The 20,145-nt window shown below is 36.1% G+C and overlaps 1 protein-coding gene across 1 annotated transcript in view; it reads right to left on the reverse strand.

Annotated features, from left to right (window-relative positions):
* SCLT1 (sodium channel and clathrin linker 1) overlaps positions 1-20,145 on the reverse strand; it is a 233,216-nt gene that overhangs the window by 158,873 nt on the left and 54,198 nt on the right. Inside the window, exons 5-7 of the mRNA XM_007456987.1 lie at positions 10,060-10,195; positions 5,068-5,190; positions 3,215-3,280 (exon numbers count right to left, since the gene is read on the reverse strand). Of these exons, the coding sequence (XP_007457049.1) occupies positions 3,215-3,280; positions 5,068-5,190; positions 10,060-10,195 (325 nt within the window). The remainder of the gene's footprint in view (positions 1-3,214; positions 3,281-5,067; positions 5,191-10,059; positions 10,196-20,145) is intronic.

A 20,145-nucleotide genomic window follows, 5' to 3' on the forward strand; every position in this document is an offset into this window, starting at 1 on the left:
ATTGCACCGTACTTAAGTACTATGTTTAAAGTCTACGTATATTCCTGGCTACAACATGTGCCTGTTTTCGAAGACCAGCTGCACCCAGAACTCCCAGCATCTAGCACATGATTCAGTACATTCTAAGCACTTATACCTTTGAGGAACGAATGAGTGAATGAATCAATGCCTTAACTGAGACATGAAAGAGAGTCTGAGGACTGCATCTTTATCTTTATCTCGGGAAGTAAACTACTCCAGAACAGAATTTAGTATTCAATTCACAGACCACAATTTAAGAGACCAATTATGGCATGCAGAGAAAGAGGGATAGAATAATGAAAGGTAGGTAAATTACACCACACCAGAAAAGTTAAAACAAAACAAAACAAAACAAAAAACTGTAACACTGGGCATGAGTTACAACAAACATATGATTATATGCAAATAACTGAAGGGTTGACTTAAAAAAGAATTGAGCTTGTTCTATGTTACTCCCAAAGATAAAACCAAATGTCAGTGGGAGGAAGCCTGGTAAGAGAGATTTTAACTTTCTAATAATCAGAGTTCGAATGAACAGGCTCTTTGGGGAAATGACAAGATGTCTTACAGGAGATATTCAAAGCAGAGGCTAGAGGATCATCTCAACTGTAAAGCATTTAATAGAAGGATGCCTATATCACTTGAGGGAAAGGATGATCTTTAATATCATTTCAAATTCTCCTGTAAAGCTACCTCAACGACTTCAGACCAAATTGATTCCCTTTTATAATGTTTATAATGTACCATTCATGTTTTACTATATATAGTCTTGGAACTGGCATAATTAATGCTTGTGTTTTTTATTATTTGGGAGCACCTTAAGGGTAGATTATGTAGAGTAATTAGCAGAAGTATAAATTAGAATCGTGAATTTTAAAAAGCTGGTGTTGGGAACAAACACACATAACTTGCTAGCAAGCCTAGTAAGAGCTCAACAACTGCATCTGAATATGGCTTTATGATGCTCTGTATTTACAATCACAAAATAATTATATACTATATCAATACTATAGAATCTGGAGATTCATAAAGGTTCAGAGAATCCCTTTCAATCATTCATCTTAGCGCCTTATTCACCGATTATTTCATATGTCATTTCTGTTTTTCCAACTAGACAGGGGCTTTGTGGATAGATGCACATTTTTTTGCAACTAGAGAAACTATAGCAGTAGAAGGAACTTAGTATGCAATTAACAAATATTTTTGAGTTACTTTATAGAGATGAGTAAATCTCAAGAAAAATATGATTTCAGTAAAGAGAATTTCTAGGAAATGTAAACTCTTATTGCATCTACAGTAAAAATAAATAAATATAAACTTGTATTTTTAGGTACCATTCGGGTCAGGGCATTTTACCTTCTGCATGTCACTAAAGTACACTGGTTATAAAAGATTTTATGTACTTGTTATATACTCATCAATTCATTGTACATCTATAGGAGCCTATTCATTTCATGAGTTTATTCATGTAATCAGAAAACTTTTTAATGGAAATTATTTGATTTTGACTCAAACTTGCTCCTATGACCATGCTCTGAATGCTCTTTGAGACTTTACAAAATCTTTACCATCACTTAAACCTCCTTTACACTTAGTAGAGTCACGTTTAATACCTTAACGACTGATACATTAAGAAAAAATCAAGTCTTAAAAATTTCTCTTAGCCAATTTCCTCTATTTTAACAACCAGGGTAGTCTTTTCTTTGCTGTTTATAACACAATGCTTAATCCAACTTGTCACTTTCTTATCACTTTTACTGTATCCATAGCTTATTATTCTTAGTTTTGGCCTAAAACTATGAATGCCTTAGAAATTTTTAAAGTATGTCCTGTAAATATTCAAATATGTTTTTCTATGATTTACATCAGAATGATTTGGGGCTGTATATAATAAAATATGGGCCCTGTGGTACAAAATGCCAAAGGATTATGTAATCTGCACAATTGTAGGAAATACTGAAAAAGAGAATAAACAATTGTTATGGTAGGTTAAACTATTAATGTCATGTAGAAACAGGATTTCTTTCTTTTTTTTTTTTTTGCGGTACGCGGGCCTCTCATTGTTGTGGCCTCTACCGTTGCAGAGCACAGGCTCCGGATGCACAGGCTCAGCGGCCATGGCTCACGGGCCTAGGCGCTCTGCGGCATGTGGGATCTTCGCGGACCGGGGCACAAACCCGCGTCCCCTGTATCGGCAGGCGGACTCTCAACCACTGCACCACCAGGCAAGCCCAGGATTTCTTAATTAAGGAAATCAGTCATCATTTTATTTTGGAGTACTTTAATACTATTTTAAAACTCTAAGAAGTATATTATCAAAAATTATAAGTGATTAGCAATTCCAAACGTTAACATTAAGTAAAATAGGGAGAAATTTATGTAATAATTTTTTACATGGTTAAAGTAGAAAGTTTTTTTAAGTACAATAAAATTGGATAAACTTACTTTTGATGGTACAACTCCACTCTTAAACAAAGACATTTTTATTAGGTACTACCCTGCTAATTCTGAATTAGCAGGGAAACTAAGCAAAATGAAGAAAGGAAAGAGACAAATTACCTGGGATGTCATAATCCTATTATTCAACAATGAGGTGAAATAAAATTCCAAGAAGGCAAAGAAGAGAATAAGAAAATAAAAGTGAGAGGTGGGGAGAAAGGTAAAGAGCAGAACTGGGAAGGCTAATTTTATTTCTTTTGGGAAAAAATTAAAGGGAAATTTAGGTGTAGCAATTTAGGTGAGTGGTGGTCAATCAACTAACAAATGACTCTTAGTGTTTTATTGTTTTTAAGGATTTGGGTTACCATTTGTCTAAAAGTTCCACCATTCTTAGTGTATACCTAACTATGTTCTAGATGAAATACTAAGAACAAAGCATGAGTCCTACTCTTGAGGAGCTCACAGTCGAGATTACTCTCAGGAAATCTTACCAAGGATTCTAAGAGTATTTTCAGATTAGGATATATTTCAGATAGATGTTAGCTTTAAATCTCTGGAAACCAGTGTGAACCCTCATGTCATGCTGCTGAATGTGAAAGAAAAAGACAGATAAAAAGAAAAGGATACTGCTTACCTATTTTAATTTCAAGTATTTTTTTCTTGCTGATTTGCCTTAGCAAAAATAAACATTATTACTTATAGTGACAATTTCTAGTTTATATAACAAGTGCATTAAATGGATATTTTCACTTACCATTTCTGCGTTCTCATTAGTTACATGAAGTTGCTTGGTCAGTTGCTGAAAATTGGTCAGCTGATCCTGTAGTAGGAAGAGGCAATACATAAATAGCATTTTGTTTGCAACCCATATTTAAAATTAAACTAAAATCAAGGCTAAAATCATTATGCCTAAATCTAGATGACATCAATTGTATTTCTTCTCACAAGTACTGTGTGAATTAACAGTTGAAGAAATAAAGATAAAAATTTTTTAATGATTACAAAATTAAATAAGGTGGCAATGTGGAAACTAATGTATAGCTATTTATGTTTTACGTGAAATCATTATTTCTAGAAATCAATCCATTAGTAGATAGATATGCTAGGGAGACCTTACCCAATATTGACAAACCATATTCAAGCCTATTCAAAACCTACAGTACAAACCACAGCACAGGAGTTACTGTGCCTTTCCTCCTTCTTTAAAATTCTCATGGCTTGAATGCCCCGCAAGTTTTAAATTTTTTGATTATCTGTTATGATCGGATTAAACATCATACATCAGATGACAGAATTCAAGATTGATGGATAACTAGGGAAATAAGGACAGAGTATTATTTGTTAAGTTGTATACAAAAACAAACAAACAAACAAACACAAAAAAACCCTAACTGCAGGAACTTCCCTAGTGGTCCAGGGGTTAAGAATCCGCCTTCCAATGCAGGGGACATGGGTTCAATCCCTGGTCGGGGAACTAAGACCCCACTTGCTGAAGAGGTGCAGCCAAAGAAAAAAAAGGAAAGAAAAAAACCCTAATTGCAAAGCTATAGCATAAGAATGATCTTATTCAAGTGGAAAACAATTCCCTAAACCCAATGGCTTAGTTGATTAACCTAATGAAAAAACAGCCTTAAAAGAACAAACTTATATTAGAAATGGTTCCCAGATCCCAGAGGTACGTGTTACAGCACAGACTACATGTGGATTATTTTCAAACCAGGGCATGTATAGAAAAATCATTTTGTAAACTGCAAAGCATCATTAAGTATTATTATGACTTCTTTACGTAGAAATTCCTAGTTACAGTGATAATAATAGGAACAGTCATAAACTGGAATTTGAAAAGTCTATAAATGAGAGTTGAAGAGAGGCATGATAACCAGTATATTTAGACAGCTGTCTTCTCAAAAATCTACAGGAAAGGAATCAGAATTGGAATTTCTCCATAGATTTCAATGTACCTAGCAGAAAAAGAATCAATGGAAAGATAAGGGAGGTAGATTTTCCAATAGAATGGATGGTCTTGTGAGATAGTACGTTCTTGTCAACAGAGGTATAAAGCAAAAGCTATATGTTCACTTTAAAGAATATAAAATATTTCTTGCTTTGGATAGAAAGAAGTCCTTAATAACCATTAAGAGTCTTCCTATTGTAAAATCCTATTCTGCTTAAATTATGTTAGACAAACTTCACATTTTAGTAAAAGGTCACATTTAAGGTTGTTAACATTTTCATTTCACAAGTGTTGTCATCACATTTGAGCAGGCTTCTTCACTGTCCATGGTCTAATGCTCAGTCTTTGTCTTTTTTAACCAGGTAAAAAAATCAAGAATATAAATTTTTGGAGATCCATTTACACATAATAATCTTAGAGCTGCTTATTAGCACTAAATACAGCTATCGTTGCTAATCACATTATAAAACCCTGTGTACATTAGGCACAGTTTTGATTATCTTAGGTGTTCAAAAGATTTCTAACCACTGAAGACCAATTTACTGCCAACATAAATAACGTGGTAGAGACTTAGGCATTCTTCTCCAAAACTGAGTTTCTCCAGAATGCAACTTCTTACTGATATACAAGAAAACCATGAAATCCAAGATTACCTTTTGTTTTTGACTTTCAACTACATGAATCTGGGCCTCAGTCATATGTTCCTGGTAAAGTTTCTGTAGTCTGTCCAGCTCCTGAGAAACAGTCTGCCAGAGTTCTACAGCCTGAGTTTTTTCCTATAAAAGAAAAACATCTCAGAACTCATTAAATTATTAGCAGGCTACTGCATAGTACAAATGAATCATATTCTTCTACAGAATTAGTTCTTGTATATAAAGTCACAAAATAAAAGTAGAACTTGTCTAGGATCGTATAGTTGTAATATTTTTGATGATATAAAGTTGTAAATAAAATTATTTAGAGGGACTTCCCTGGTGGCACAGGAGTTAAGAATCTGCCTGCCAACGCGGGCTTGAGACCTGGTCCGGGAAGTTCCCACATGCCGCGGAGCAACTAAGCCCGTGCGCCACAACTACTGAGCCTGCGCTCTAGAGCCCACGAGCCAAAACTACTGAAGCCCGCGCACCTGGAGCCCATGCTCCACAATGGGAGAGGCCACTGCAATGAGAAGCCCACGCACCACAACGACGAGTAGATCCCGCTCGCTGCAACTAGAGAAAGCCCGTGTGCAGCAATGAAGACCCAACGCAGACAAAAATAAATAAATTAATTAATTAATTTAAAAAATTATTTAGAGAATAAACCTAAAGATGAAAATTCCTTACTTTGAAATTTTCTTTTTATTCAGATTTAACAGCTAAAATTAAAATCCTTCAATCACTTTTTTGTTCCAGAAAGTGTAAGCCATAGAAATTACTGATGAAAACTGTCCCTGGTAAAGTACAAGAGGTTTTTTTCTGACTGCTAAAGTAATAAATGTTTATCATAGAAAATTAGGAAAGTACAGAAAAATAGAGAAGAAAATAAAATTACCTAATATTTTTTAGCACCTGATAATAAATACTAACATCTGGATATAAACATCTTTATGAATGTTGGATGTAGTCTTGTTTATAAATGTGATTTGGGGGGGGAGAATTTTGTGTTTTTTTTTCTTTAAAAAAACTGGGAAACACATAGTGTGCTGTTTGTATTGTCTATTTTTCACCTGGAATTTTATAATGAGAATTTTTTCAGGTCATTATCTATTCTTTCAATACAGTAATTCTCAAAAGTGATAGGGGGACCCTTGAAGAAAAAATTTTGTTCATAATAATATGAAGACATTATTTGCCTTTTTCACTCTCATCCTGTCATGAGTGTACAGTACAGTTTTCCAAAGTTTATATGATGTACTGTGTGATGTTGTCATTGTTCTGACGGCTACCAAAACGCACTCTTATGCTCCCATTTGTTTCTAAAAATGTCTTAGTTTTAATTAGTAATATGATAAATACTCCCCACAAAAAAAAACTCTTTGGAGTCCTCAATAATTTTTAAGCATACTGAAGAGGGGTCCTGAAACCAAAACGGTTGAGAAACTTTAAGCTAGCATATAAAAAGCATTACTCTCTCTTTTTTTCTTTTTTGCATGTACTTTTTAAAAATTGAAGTATAGTTACCTCAGCAAGCTGTTGACAGAATCAAGAAGAAACCTTCATCTCTTTGTCCCTAAAGCCCAAGCTTTTAAATCCCAGGTCAGAGCTAATTCTCTCAGTTTTAGTAAGTAGGTAAGAAGGTGTAGTGAAAAGATATGCATTTTTGGAACATAATGAGTATACATTTCAAATAAATATACACTTATAAGCTTTAAGGAAACTATTTCTGAGGCATAACATGCATTCAGAAACACACAAATCATACATTTGTACAGTGAGTGCACCCATGTAACCAGCACCCAGTTCAAGAAACAGAACATTATTACCAGCAGCTAGAAGCCAGTTGCCCTTTTTTTACAGATACTACAATCTTCCCAAAATAACCTTTATCTTAACTTTTAAAATTATTGATTAGTTTTGCCTAAAACGTATGTAGTTTAAAAATATGTAGACAAAAGCAGAATCTGGAGCCAGAATTTGGGTTGGATTTCTAATTCTGGCTGAATGACCCTGTACAATTCATTTTATTTCCTTAAGACTGCTTTCTTTTCAATAGAATAGTCATAAAAATGCCTCATAACTCAAAAGACTGCAGTTTCCCAAACGTGCCTGATGGTAAGAATCATCTGGACTATGAAGAAAGCCCAGATTCTCCTAAGCCAGTGGTTCTCAAAGGACTAGCATCAATACCTTAGAACCTGTTAGAAATGTAAATTACTGAGCCATATCCTAGACTCCTTGAATCAGAAACTTGGGGGAGGGGGTGACAATCTTTATTTCAGTAAGCCCTCGGGTGATTACGATACAAACCAAAATTTGAGAACCAATGTACTAATGTATAACGCATCATTTGGAAAAAAACACAATTTAAGTGATTCCATATTTTAGGTTTTTAAGCTAAAACTTCTAATTTTTGACTATCAAAACATTACTATAATGAATATATTTATTCATATATTTTTATATACTGTTTCTTAGGACACATTCCTAGAATCTATGTGATGTCACCATCTAATTAATTGGTTAAAGGATATGAACATTTCTAGGGTTCTTACTGCCAAACTGCCCTCCAGAAAGATTTTTACAAATCACACTATTACACGAGAACAAAATACTCCAAACTAAAAATATTTAGTTAGGTACTTGATATTGTACTAGTGCTACTGGCTCCCAAAGCAACTATACTTGAGATACACAGAACCTTTTGCACCTGATTTTAATTCTGCTTTATCATGCTGTTTAGTAATAATAATGATAAAGATGATAAAAATAATAGGTAGATTTATGAACTCACACATGTGCTAGGCATTACCCTATGTGCTTAATGGGGATTCAAAATTTTAATTACCATAAGAACTCCATAAAATAAGAATTATTATAATCTCCATTTATAAATGAAGAAGGTGAAGCACAAAGAAGATTCCCAAGATCACAGAGCTACAAAGTAGAACGGGGACCAAACTCAAGAAGTTTGGCCAAACTTTTCTTCCAAAAGCTTGTGTGTTTCACAAAAGTAGCAGCCAACATTCTGCACTGTATATGATAAATACTAAGCACAGCGCCTCATATATAATAGACACCGAATAAATATTTGTGAAATGGATGAAGATATTTGAATCTTCTGTTAAGTTCTCTAGACATTACTTTAATAAAGCATAATATAATAAAGAATTCTCCCTCTTTCTCTCAATTTTCTACTATAAATTGTATTTTATTGAGTTTTAAATTTATTCAGTTTGGATTCACCTAATCTTCACGCATGACACAAAGGGCTTTCAATCTAGTGATGGATACCAAAACAATTGTATGTGTTTTACTAGAACTTAATAATAAGTTTAATAAACATGTATGTATAAGTAATAAGCAGAATTAACATCTGACATTATTATTTTATGGATTTATTAACATTTTCTATTATTCATACTTTATAAAACTGCCAAAACTCTCACTCAGTTACAATTCCATACTTATATACAAAATACATTGCAGATATTGTGGCAAAATTTGTTTTTAACAAATCTCCTTTTTCATTTTTGACTGGTAAAACTTGTACCTCACCAAAGCTTCTGTGAAGTAATGATCCAAAATGTAGCAAAAAGGTAGGACTCCATCTTCAGAAAAATAATATGTATCAAGTAAGATGGAGATGGAGAAAGGCAAAGACAAGAGAAGATAGGAGGAGAAAGAGGTGAGAAACGAGAGAACAAGTGCGGTTTAAAAAAAAAAAGAACAAAATTTAGCAATACAAATAGCAACAACAACAACAAAAAGAAATTATAGCAACAAAAGTACTACAGGGAGATACTTTTTAGACATAAGATTTGTAGTTTCAAAAAAAGAAACAAAACAAAAAATGAATCCTATCTAGTTTTGCACTCTTCTTTTTATAAATTAAAAAAATTTTTGGATTTATTGACGTATGACTGACAAATAATCATTGTCTATATTGAAGGTGTACTTTTACATATGGTCTGTCGCAATATTTTTAAAGAGTAATAAGAAATGCATATTCTGCCACAACTTTCAAAAGACGTATTTAATACCTTGTCAGAAAGCATTTATAAGTTTACATTAATTTTCATTTATTTATATGTCAACATTAATAAATCCTTTGTGAAATACTAGTCTAGAACAGAGTAAAGAACATGCTTTTCTCATTATATTTGCCTCTATTATTTTTCAAATTCCTTCCCTTTACACATTAAAAAGAGTTCACTGCTACATAATGCTCCTTATCAAGGTAGATACAACCTATCTGATTAACTCAGAATATCACTTTCAAAAGCAAAGAATTCCAAAACCAAATTTACAAGGAATAAAAAAATATGACTTTCCATAGATAATTATAAAATCAAAATTGTAATAAAGTATTTCTAATCCCCATTTATAAAATGAAGAAACTGAGGCACACAGGAAGGTAGAAGAATGGGATTAAAATCCATAAAAGATATGAGATACCTAGGATGCAAAATTTTAAATTAAAATTCCCTTACATATAACCAAAAAGAATTGTGGTGCTGAAAACAGGATATATACAATATAGCTTCCCAAATATTTCAATTACCATGAAGGAGGAAAACAGGAGAAAAAGTATAATTCTAAAAGAAGCATAACTATAGAAAAATATAATTCTATAATCTTTTAAAATTGAAGAAAACAGTATCAAAATAAAACACAGGAAAATAAAAATGTAAATTTAGGCAAGTGGATAATTGATTCTTTTCTTTAAAAATATTCTTTGGCATTAAAATATTTTATAACACTTAAAAAATCATGCCAAAAGAATTATGATTCAATTAAAATATATACATGGCAACTACATTTATAACATACAGGGAGGGCACATATTACAAGCTTTGTTACCTGTTAACTATTTTGCAAACTGTAGAAAATCATTATGCTAACCATTTCAATATTCTGTTATTATCATTCATAAATAATGATTGACTATAGATTTTTTAGAAACTCTGTTTATTTAGGATATAATTCAATACATATATCACTCACTTGATTGGCCAGTTGTAGTTGTTCTTGAAGATTCCTGACTGTTTCATCATCTGTACATATCTCATTTCCCATCTCTGTGCCAAAGGGAATGGCTTCCAACTGCTTTTCAACAGCATTTTTTAATTCACTGTGCAACCTTTGGAACAAACAGTTAACAATAATCTAATTTTGGTAATAGTAATTACTGTTTCAGGTCAACTAAATAAACATTTGGGTTAAAAAATCACTATTTACACAAAAATCATTTTTAAGTCAATCTTTAAATTTAGAAGTGTTTTAAAACCATTAAATAATGTGCTATAAGAAAAAATACGGGGCGGAGGGGAAGATGGGGGAAGAGTAAGACGCAGAGATCACCTTTCTCCCCACAGATACACCAGAAATACATCTACACGTGGAGCAACTCCTACAGAACACTTAATGAAGGCTGGCAGAAGACCTCAGACCTCCCAAAAGGCAAGAAACTCCCCACGTACCTGGGTAGGGCAAAAGAAAAAAAGAAAAAACAGAGACAAAAGAATAGGGACGGGACCTGCACCAGTGGGAGGAAGCTGTGAAGGAGGAAAGGTTTCCACACACTAGGAAGCCCTTTCGCGGGCGGAGACTGCGGGAGGCGGAGGGGGGAGCTTCGGGGCCGCAGGGGAGAGCGCAGCAACAGGGGTGCGGAGGGCAAAGCAGAGAGATTCCCGCACAGAGGATCGGTGCCGACCAGCACTCACCAGCCCGAGACGCTTGTCTGCTCACACGCATAGGCAGGCAGGGGCTGGGAGCTGAAGCTCCAGCTAAGGTCAGAGCGCCGGGAGAGGACAGGGGTTGGCCGCGTGAACACAGCCTGAAGGGGTTAGTGCACCACGGCTAGCCAGGAGGGAGTCCGGGAAAAGGTCTGGAGCTGCCGAAGAGGCAAGAGACTTTTTCTTCCCTCTTTGTTTCCTGGTGCGCGAGGAGAGGGGATTAAGAGCGCTGCTTAAAGGAACTCCAGAGACGGGCGCGGGCTGCGGCTAAAAGCGCGGACCCCAGAGACGGGCAAGAGACGCTAAGGCTGCTGCGGCCGCCACCAAGGGGCCTGTGTGCGAGCGCAGGTCACTATCCATACCTCCCTTCCAGGGAGCCTGTGCAGCCCGCCAATGCCAGGGTCCCGGGATCCAGGGACAACTTCCCCGGGAGAACGCACGGCGGGCCTCAGGCTGGTGCAATGTTACGCCGGCCTCTGCCGCCGCAGGCTCACCCCGCACTCCGCGCCCCTCCCTCCTCCCGGCCTGAGTGAGCCAGAGCCCCCGAATCAGCGGCTCCTTTAACCCCGTCCTGTCTGAGCAAAAAACAGACGCCCTCCAGCGACCTACACGCAGAGGCAGGGCCAAATCGAAAGCTGAGCCCCTGTGAGCTGTGAGAACAAAGAAGAAAAAGGGAAACAAAGAGAAAGGGAAATCTCTCCCAGCAGCCTCAGAAGCAGAGGATTAAAGCTCCACAATCAACTTGATGTACCCGCCATCTGCGGAATACATGAATAGACAGCGAATCATCCCAAATTGAGGAGGTGGATTTTGAGAGCAAGATTTATGATTTCTTCCCCTTTTCCTCTTTTAGTGAGGGTGTATGGGTATGCTTCTGTGTGAGATTTTGTCTGTATAGCTTTGCTTCCACCATTTGTCCTAAGGTTCTATCTGTCCCATTTTTTTTCCTAAATAATTATTTTTTTAATTTAATAACTTTATTATATTTTACTTTATTTTATTTTACTGTATCTTCTTTCTTTCTTTTTTCCTTCCTTCACTCCTTCCTTCCTCCCTCCCTCCCTCCTTTCTTTCTTTCCTTCTTCCTTCCTTCCTTCCTTCCCTCCTTTCATTCTCCTTCCTTTCTTTCTTTCTTTCTTCTTCCTTCCTTCCTTCCTTCCTTCCTTCCTTCCTTCCTTCCTTCCTTCCTTCCTACTTCTACTAATTCTTTCTCTCTACCTTTTCTCCCTTTTGTTCTGAGCCGTGTGGATGAAAGGTTCTTGGTGCTGCAGCCAAGAGACAGTGCTGTGCCTCTGAGGTGGGAGAGCCAACTTCAGGACGCTGGTCAACAAGAGACCTCCCAGCTCCACATAGTATCAAACGGCAAAAATCTCCCAGAAATCTCCATCTCAACACCAGCACCCAGCTTCACTCAACGACCAGCAAGCTACAGTGCTGGACAACCTATGCCAAACAACTAGCAAGACAGGAACACAACCCCACCCATTAGCCTAAAATCATAATAAGTCCACAGACAACCAAAAAAACACCACCAGAAGTGGACCTGCCCACCAGACACACAAGATCCAGCCTCATCCACCAGAACACAGGCACTAGCCCCCTGCACCAGGAAGCCTACACAACCCACTGAAACTACTATAGCCACTGGGGACAGACATCAAAAACAACGGGAACTACGAACCTGCAGCCTGCAAAAAGGAGACCCCAAACACAGTAAGTTAAGCAAAATGAGAAGACAGAAAAACACACAGCAGATGAAGGAGCAAGATAAAAACGCACCAGACCTAACAAATGAAGAGGAAATAGGCAGTACACCTGAAAAAGAGTTCAGAATAATGAAAGTAAAGGTGATGCAAAATCGTGGAAATAGACTAGACAAAATTCAAGAAACATTTAACAAGGACCTAGAAGAACTTAAGATGAAACAAACAATGATGAATAACACAATAAACGAAATGAAAAATACTCTACATGGGATCAATAGCAGAATAACTGAGGCAGAAGAACGGATAAGTGACCTGGAAGATAAAATAGTGGAAATAACTACTGCAGAGCAGAATAAAGAAAAAAGAATGAAAAGCACTGAGGACAGTCTCAGAGACCTCTGGGACAACATTAAATGCACCAACATTTGAATTATAGGGGTTCCAGAAGAAGAAAAAGAAAGGGACTAAGAACATATTTGAAGAGATTATAGTTGAAAACTTCCATAATATGGGAAAGGAAATCGTTAATCAAGTCCAGGAAGCACAGAGAGTCCCATACAGGATAAATCCAAGGAAAAATATACCAAGACACATATTAATCAAACTGTCAAAAATTAAATACAAAGAAAGCATATTAAAAGCAGCATGGGAAAAACAACAAATAACACACAAGGGAATCCCCATAAGGTTAACAGATGATCCCTGAGCAGAAACTCTGCAAGCCAGAAAGGAGTGGCAGGACATACTGAAAGTGATGAAGGAGAAAAACCTACAAACAAGATTACTGTACCCAGCAAGGATCTCATTCAGATTTGATAGAGAAATTAAAACCTTTAAAGACAAGCAAAAGCTGAGAGAGTTCAGCACCACCAAACCAGCTTTACAACAAATGCTAAAGGAACTTCTCTAGGCAAGAAACACAAGAGAAGGAAAAGACCTATAATAACAAACCCAAAACAATTTAGAAAATGGGAATAGGAACATACATATCGATAATTACCTTAAATGTAAATGGACTAAATGCTCCCACCAAAAGACACAGATTGGCTGAATGGATACAAAAACAAGACCCATATATATGCTGTCTACAAGAGACCCACTTAAGACCTAGAGACACATACAGACTGAAAGTAAGGGGATGGAAAAAGATATTCCATGCAAATGGAAACCAAAAGAAAGCTGGAGTAGCAATTCTCATATCAGACGAAATAGACTTCAAAATAAAAACTATTAGAAGAGACAAAGAAGGACACTACATAATGATCAAGGGATCGATCAATCCAAGAAGATATAACAATTGTAAATATTTATGCACCCAACATAGGAGCACATCAGTACATAAGGCAAATACTAACAGCCATAAAAGGGGAAATCGACAGTAACACATTCGTAGTAGGGGATTTTAACACCCCACTTTCACCAATGGACAGATCATCCAAAATGAAAATAAATAAGGAAACACAAGCTTTAAATGATACATTAAATAAGATGGACTTAATTGATATTTATAGGACACTCCATCCAAAAACAACAAAATACACATTTTTCTCAAATGCTCATGGAACATTCTCCAGGATAGATCATATCTTGGGTCACAAATCAAGCTTTGGTAAATTTAACAAAACTGAAATTTTATCAAGTATCTTTTCCGACCACAACGCCAGGAGATTAGATATGAATTACAGGAAAAGATCTGTAAAAAATACAAACACATGGAGGCTAAACAATACACTACTTAATAACGAAGGGATCACTGAAGAAATAAAAGACGAAATAAAAAAATACCTAGAAACAAATGACAATGGAGACATGACGACCCAAAACCTATGGGATGCAGCAAAAGCAGTTCTAACAGGGAAGTTCATAGCAATACAAGCCCACCTTAAGAAACAGGAAATATCTCGAAAAAACAACCTAACCTTGCACCAGGAAAGAAATAAAAAAAATCAGATCAGAAATAAATGAAAAAGAAATGAAGGAAACAATAGCAAAATCAGATCAGAAATAAATGAAAAAGAAATGAAGGAAACAATAGCAAAGATCAATAAAACTAAAAGCTGGTTCTTTGAGAAGATAAACAAAATAGATAAACCATTAGCCAGACTCATCAAGAAAAAAAGGGAGAAGACTCAAATCAATAGAATCAGAAATGAAAAAGGAGAAGTAACAACTGACACTGCAGAAATACAAAAAATCATGAGGGATTACTACAAGCAACTCTATGCCAATAAAAAGGACAAACTGGAAGAAATGGACAAATTCTTAGAAATGCACAAACTGCCAAGACTGAATCAGGAAGAAATAGAAAATATGAACAGACCAATCACAAACACTGAAATTGAAACTGTGATTAAAAATCTTCCAACAAACAAAAGCCCAGGACCAGATGGCTTCACAGGCGAATTCTATCAAACATTTAGAGAAGAGCTAACACCTATTCTTCTCAAACTCTTCCAAAATATAGCAGAGGGAGGAACACTCCCAAACTCATTCTACGAGGCCACCATCACCTTGATACCAAAACCAGACAAGGATGTCACAAAGAAAGAAAACTACAGGCCAATATCACTGATGAACATAGATGCAAAAATCCTCAACAAAATACTAGCAAACAGAATCCAACAGCACATTAAAAGGATCATACACCATGATCAAGTGGGGTTTATTCCAGGAATGCAAGGATTCTTCAATATACGCAAATCTATCAATGTGATTAACCATATTAACAAATTGAAGGAGAAAAACCATATGATCATCTCAATAGACACAGAAAAAGCTTTCTACAAAATTCAACACCCATTTATGATAAAAACCCTGCAGAAAGTAGGCACAGAGGGAACTTTCCTCAATATAATAAAGGCCGTATATGACAAGCCCACAGCCAACATCATCCTCAATGGCGAAAAACTGAAAGCATTTCCACTAAGGTCAGGAACAAGACAAGGTTGCCCACTCTCACCACTCTTATTCAACATAGTTTTGGAAGTTTTAGCCACAGCAATCAGAGAAGAAAAGGAAATAAAAGGAATCCAAATCGGAAAAGAAGAAGTAAAGCTGTCACTGTTTGCAGATGACATGATACTATACATAGAGAATCCTAAAGATGCTACCAGAAAACTACTAGAGCTAATCAATGAATTTGGTAAAGTAGCAGGATACAAAATTAATGCACAGAAATCTCTGGCATTCCTATATACTAATGATGAAAAATCTGAAAGTGAAATCAAGAAAACACTCCCATTTACCATTGCAACAAAAAGAATAAAATATCTAGGAATAAACCTACCTAAGGAGACAAAAGACCTGTATGCAGAAAATTATAAGACACTGATGAAAGAAATTAAAGATGATACAAATAGATGGAGAGATATACCATGCTTTTGGATTGGAAGAATCAACACTGTGAAAATGACTCTATGACCCAAAGCACTCTACAGTTTCAATGCAATCCCTATCAAACTACCACTGGTATTTTTCACAGAACTAGAACAAAAAATTTCACAATTTGTATGGAAACACAAAAGACCCCGAATAGCCAAAGCAATCTTGAGAACGAAAAACAGACCTGGAGGAATCAGGCTCCCTGACTTCAGACTATACTACAAAGCTACAGTAATCAAGATAGTATGGTACTGGCACAAAAACAGAAATATAGATCAATGGAACAGGATAGAAAGCCCAGAGATAAACCCACACACATATGGTCACCTTATCTTTGATAAAGGAGGTAGGAATGTACAGTGAAGAAAGGACAGCATCTTCAATAAGTGGTGCTGGGTAAAACGGACAGGTACATTAAAAGTATGAAATTAGAACACTCCGTAACACCATACACAAAAATAAACTCAAAATGGATTAAAGACCTAAATGTAAGACCAGAAACTATCAAACTCTTAGAGGAAAACATAGGCAGAACACTCTATGACATAAATCACAGCACGATCCTTTTTGACCCACCTCCTTAGAGTAATGGAGATAAAAACAAAAATAAACAAATGGGACCTAATGAAACTTCAAAGCTTTTGCACAGCAAAGGAAACCATAAACAAGACCAAAAGACAACCCTCAGAATGGGAGAAAATATTTGCAAATGAATCAACTGACAAAGGATTAATCTCTAAAATTTACAGGCAGCTCATGCAGCTCAATAACAAAAAAATAAACAACCCAATCCAAAAATGGGCAGAAGACCTAAATAGACATTTCTCCAAAGAAGATATACAGACTGCCAACAAACACATGAAAGAATGCTCAACATCATTAATCATTAGAGAAATGCAAATCAAAACTACAATGAGATATCATCTCACACCAGTCAGAATGGCCATCATCAAAAAATCTAGAAACAATAAATGCTGGAGAGGGTGTGGAGAAAAGGGAACACTCTTGCACTGCTGGTGGGAATGTGAATTGGTACAGCCACTATGGAGAACAGTATGGAGGTTCCTTAAAAAACTACAAATAGAACTACCATATGACCCAGCAATCCCACTACTGGGCATATACCCTGAGAAAACCATAATTCAAAAAGCCATGTACCGGGTTTCCCTGGTGGCGCAGTGGTTGGGAGTCTGCCTGCCGATGCAGGGGACACAGGTTCGTGCCCCGGTCCGGGAAGATCCCACATGCCGCGGAGCGGCTGGGCCCGTGAGCCATGGCCGCTGAGCCTGCATGTCTGGAGCCTGTGCTCCGCAATGGGAGAGGCCACAACAGTGAGAGGCCCGAGTACCAAAAAAAAAAAAAAAAGTCATGTACCAAAATGTTCATAGCAGGTCTATTTACAATAGCCAGGAGATGGAAACAACCTAAGTGTCCATCATCGGATGAATGGATAAAGAAGATGTGGCACATACATACAATGGAATATTACTGAGCCATTAAAAGAAACGAAATTTAGCTATTTGTAATGAGGTGGATAGACCTAGAGTTTGTCATACAGAGTGAATTAAGTCAGAAAGAGAAAGACAAATACTGTATGCTAACACATATATATGGAATTTAAGACAAAAAAAATGTCATGAAGAACCTAGGGGTAAGATGGGAATAAAGACACAGACCTACTAGAGAATGGACTTGAGGATATGGGGAGGGGGAAGGGTAAGCTGTGACAAAGCGAGAGAGTGGCACGGACATATATACACTACCAAACGTAAAACAGATAGCCAGTGGGAAGCAGCTGCATAGCACAGGGAGATCAATTCGGTGCTTTGTGACCACCTAGAGGGGTGGGATAGGGAGGGTGGGAGGGAGGGAGACAGAAGAGGGAAGAGATATGGGAACATATGTATATGTATAACTGATTCACTTTGTTATAAAACAGAAACTAATACACCATTGTAAAGCAATTATACTCCAATAAAGATGTAAAAAAAAAAATCTAGAAACAATAAATGCTGGAGAGGGTGTGGAGAAAAGGGAACACTCTTGCACTGCTGGTGGGAATGTGAACTGGTACAGCCACTATGGAGAACAGTATGGAGTTTCCTTAAAAAACTACAAATAGAACTACCATATGACCCAGCAATCCCACTACTGGGCATATACCCTGAGAAAACCATAATTCAAAAAAAGTCATGTACCAGAACGTTCATTGCAGCTCTATTTACAATAGCCAGGCAATGGAAGCAACCTAAGTGTCCATCATCGGATGAATGGATAAAGAAGATGTGGCATATATATACAATGGAATATTACTCAGCCATGAAAAGAAACGAAATGGAGTTATTTGTAGTGAGGTGGATGGACCTAGAGTCTGTCATACAGAGTGAAATAAGTCAGAATGAGAAAACCAAATACCATATGCTAACACATATATATTCAATCTAAGAAAAAAAAAATGTCATGAAGAACCTAGGGGTAAGATGGGAATAAAGACACAGACCTACTAGAGAATGGACTTGAGGATATGGGGAGGTGGAAGGGTATGCTGTGAGAAAGTGAGAGAGTGGCATGGACATATATACACTACCAAATGTAAAATAGATAGCTAGTGGGAAGCAGCCGCATAGCACAAGGAGATCAGCTCGGTGGTTTGTGACCACCTAGAGGGGTGCAATAGGGAGTTTGGGAGGGAGGGAGACGCAAGAGCGAAGAGATATGGGGACATATGTGTATGTATAACTGAGTCTTTTTTATAAAGCAGAAACTCAGACACCACTGTAAAGCAATTATACTCCAATAAATATGTAAAAAAAAAATAAAAAATAAAGAATGAATTATCTTTATGGTTTATATATAAAAGACAACAAAGAACTACAATTCGTAGGCTTACTCAAAGTAAAGATCTTAGACATTATATAAAAAAAGATTAAATAAGTGCACATTTACATTAAGTCAACATCAAAAAATTTTAAATTATTCTATGTATGTCTTATGATTCTCCACTTTATTGCCTCTTTCAATCTGCAGACCATCTATTAATCAAGAAAGAAAGAGGGTTTGTACTATATTTTATGCTAGGTACAATGTATTAAATCAAAAAAGTAACAGTGTTTCTGACCTCTTCCTGTTGACTATTTCATTGGATAAGATATTCCTGATAAAAAGTCTTTATGAAAATAAATATTATCCTAAAATATAATATGATGCTTTACATTAAATTACAACATATCTATGCCTTTTAAGTTGTTACTTATGGCTTTTATTATTTTTCTATCTTACCACTTGCAGTATTACTTCAAAAGATATTTAACTAGCACTTACTATAATCATAAAAATATTTAAAAAATAAAACTGAAATCTAGTCCAAATCTCTCATTTCATAGATTAAGAAACTGAGATCCAAACGTACGGACACTAAGTGGGGAAAGCGGGGTGAGAGGGGATGAATTGGAAGATTGGGATTGACATATATACACTAATATGTATAAAATAGATAACTAATTTAAAAAAAAACCTATTTAAGTAATAGAAGACATGAAACAGATTTGAATTATTGTTTTAATGATTTAATGTACATATGCATAAGCAAGTGTCTGCAATCCAAAGTAAAAGTAATAAATGCCCTAACCAAGTTACAAAAACATTATAATGATTCACTTTGTTATAAAGCAGAAACTAACACACCACTGTAAAGCAATTATACTCCAATAAAGATGTTAAAAATAATACTATAATGGAATGTGCAAAGATTTTTCAGAAAAGATCATATTTAAATTGGTTCCTAAGAATGTGTATAAGTTTAATGTATAGAGATGTGGGTGGTTTTCTCAGGCTGTTGGAAAATGTGAGCAGACAGAATGCTAAGAAAGTATAAGTGTTTGAAGAAATAAAGAATAATTTGCATGGAGAAAAAAAAAAAAGAAACTGAGCTCCACCTCCTACACTGTTGGTGGGAATGTACGTTGGTTCAGCCACTATGGAAAACAGTATGGAGCTTCCTCAGAAAACTAAAAATAGAATGAACCATATGATCCAGCAATCCCACTCCTGAGAATATATCCAGACAAAACTATAATTCAAAAGGATACATGCACCCCTATGTTGATAGCAGCACTATTCACAATAGCCAAAACATGGAAACAACCTAAATGTCCATCAACAGATGAATGAATAAAGAAGATGTGGCACATATATACAATGGAATATTACTCAGCCATAAAAAGAATGAAATAATGCCATTTGCAGCAACATGGATGCAAACAGAGATT

This window comes from Lipotes vexillifer, unplaced genomic scaffold, assembly GCF_000442215.2.
Source record: "Lipotes vexillifer unplaced genomic scaffold, Lipotes_vexillifer_v1.1 scaffold50, whole genome shotgun sequence".
NCBI classification, from domain to species: domain Eukaryota; kingdom Metazoa; phylum Chordata; class Mammalia; order Artiodactyla; family Lipotidae; genus Lipotes; species Lipotes vexillifer.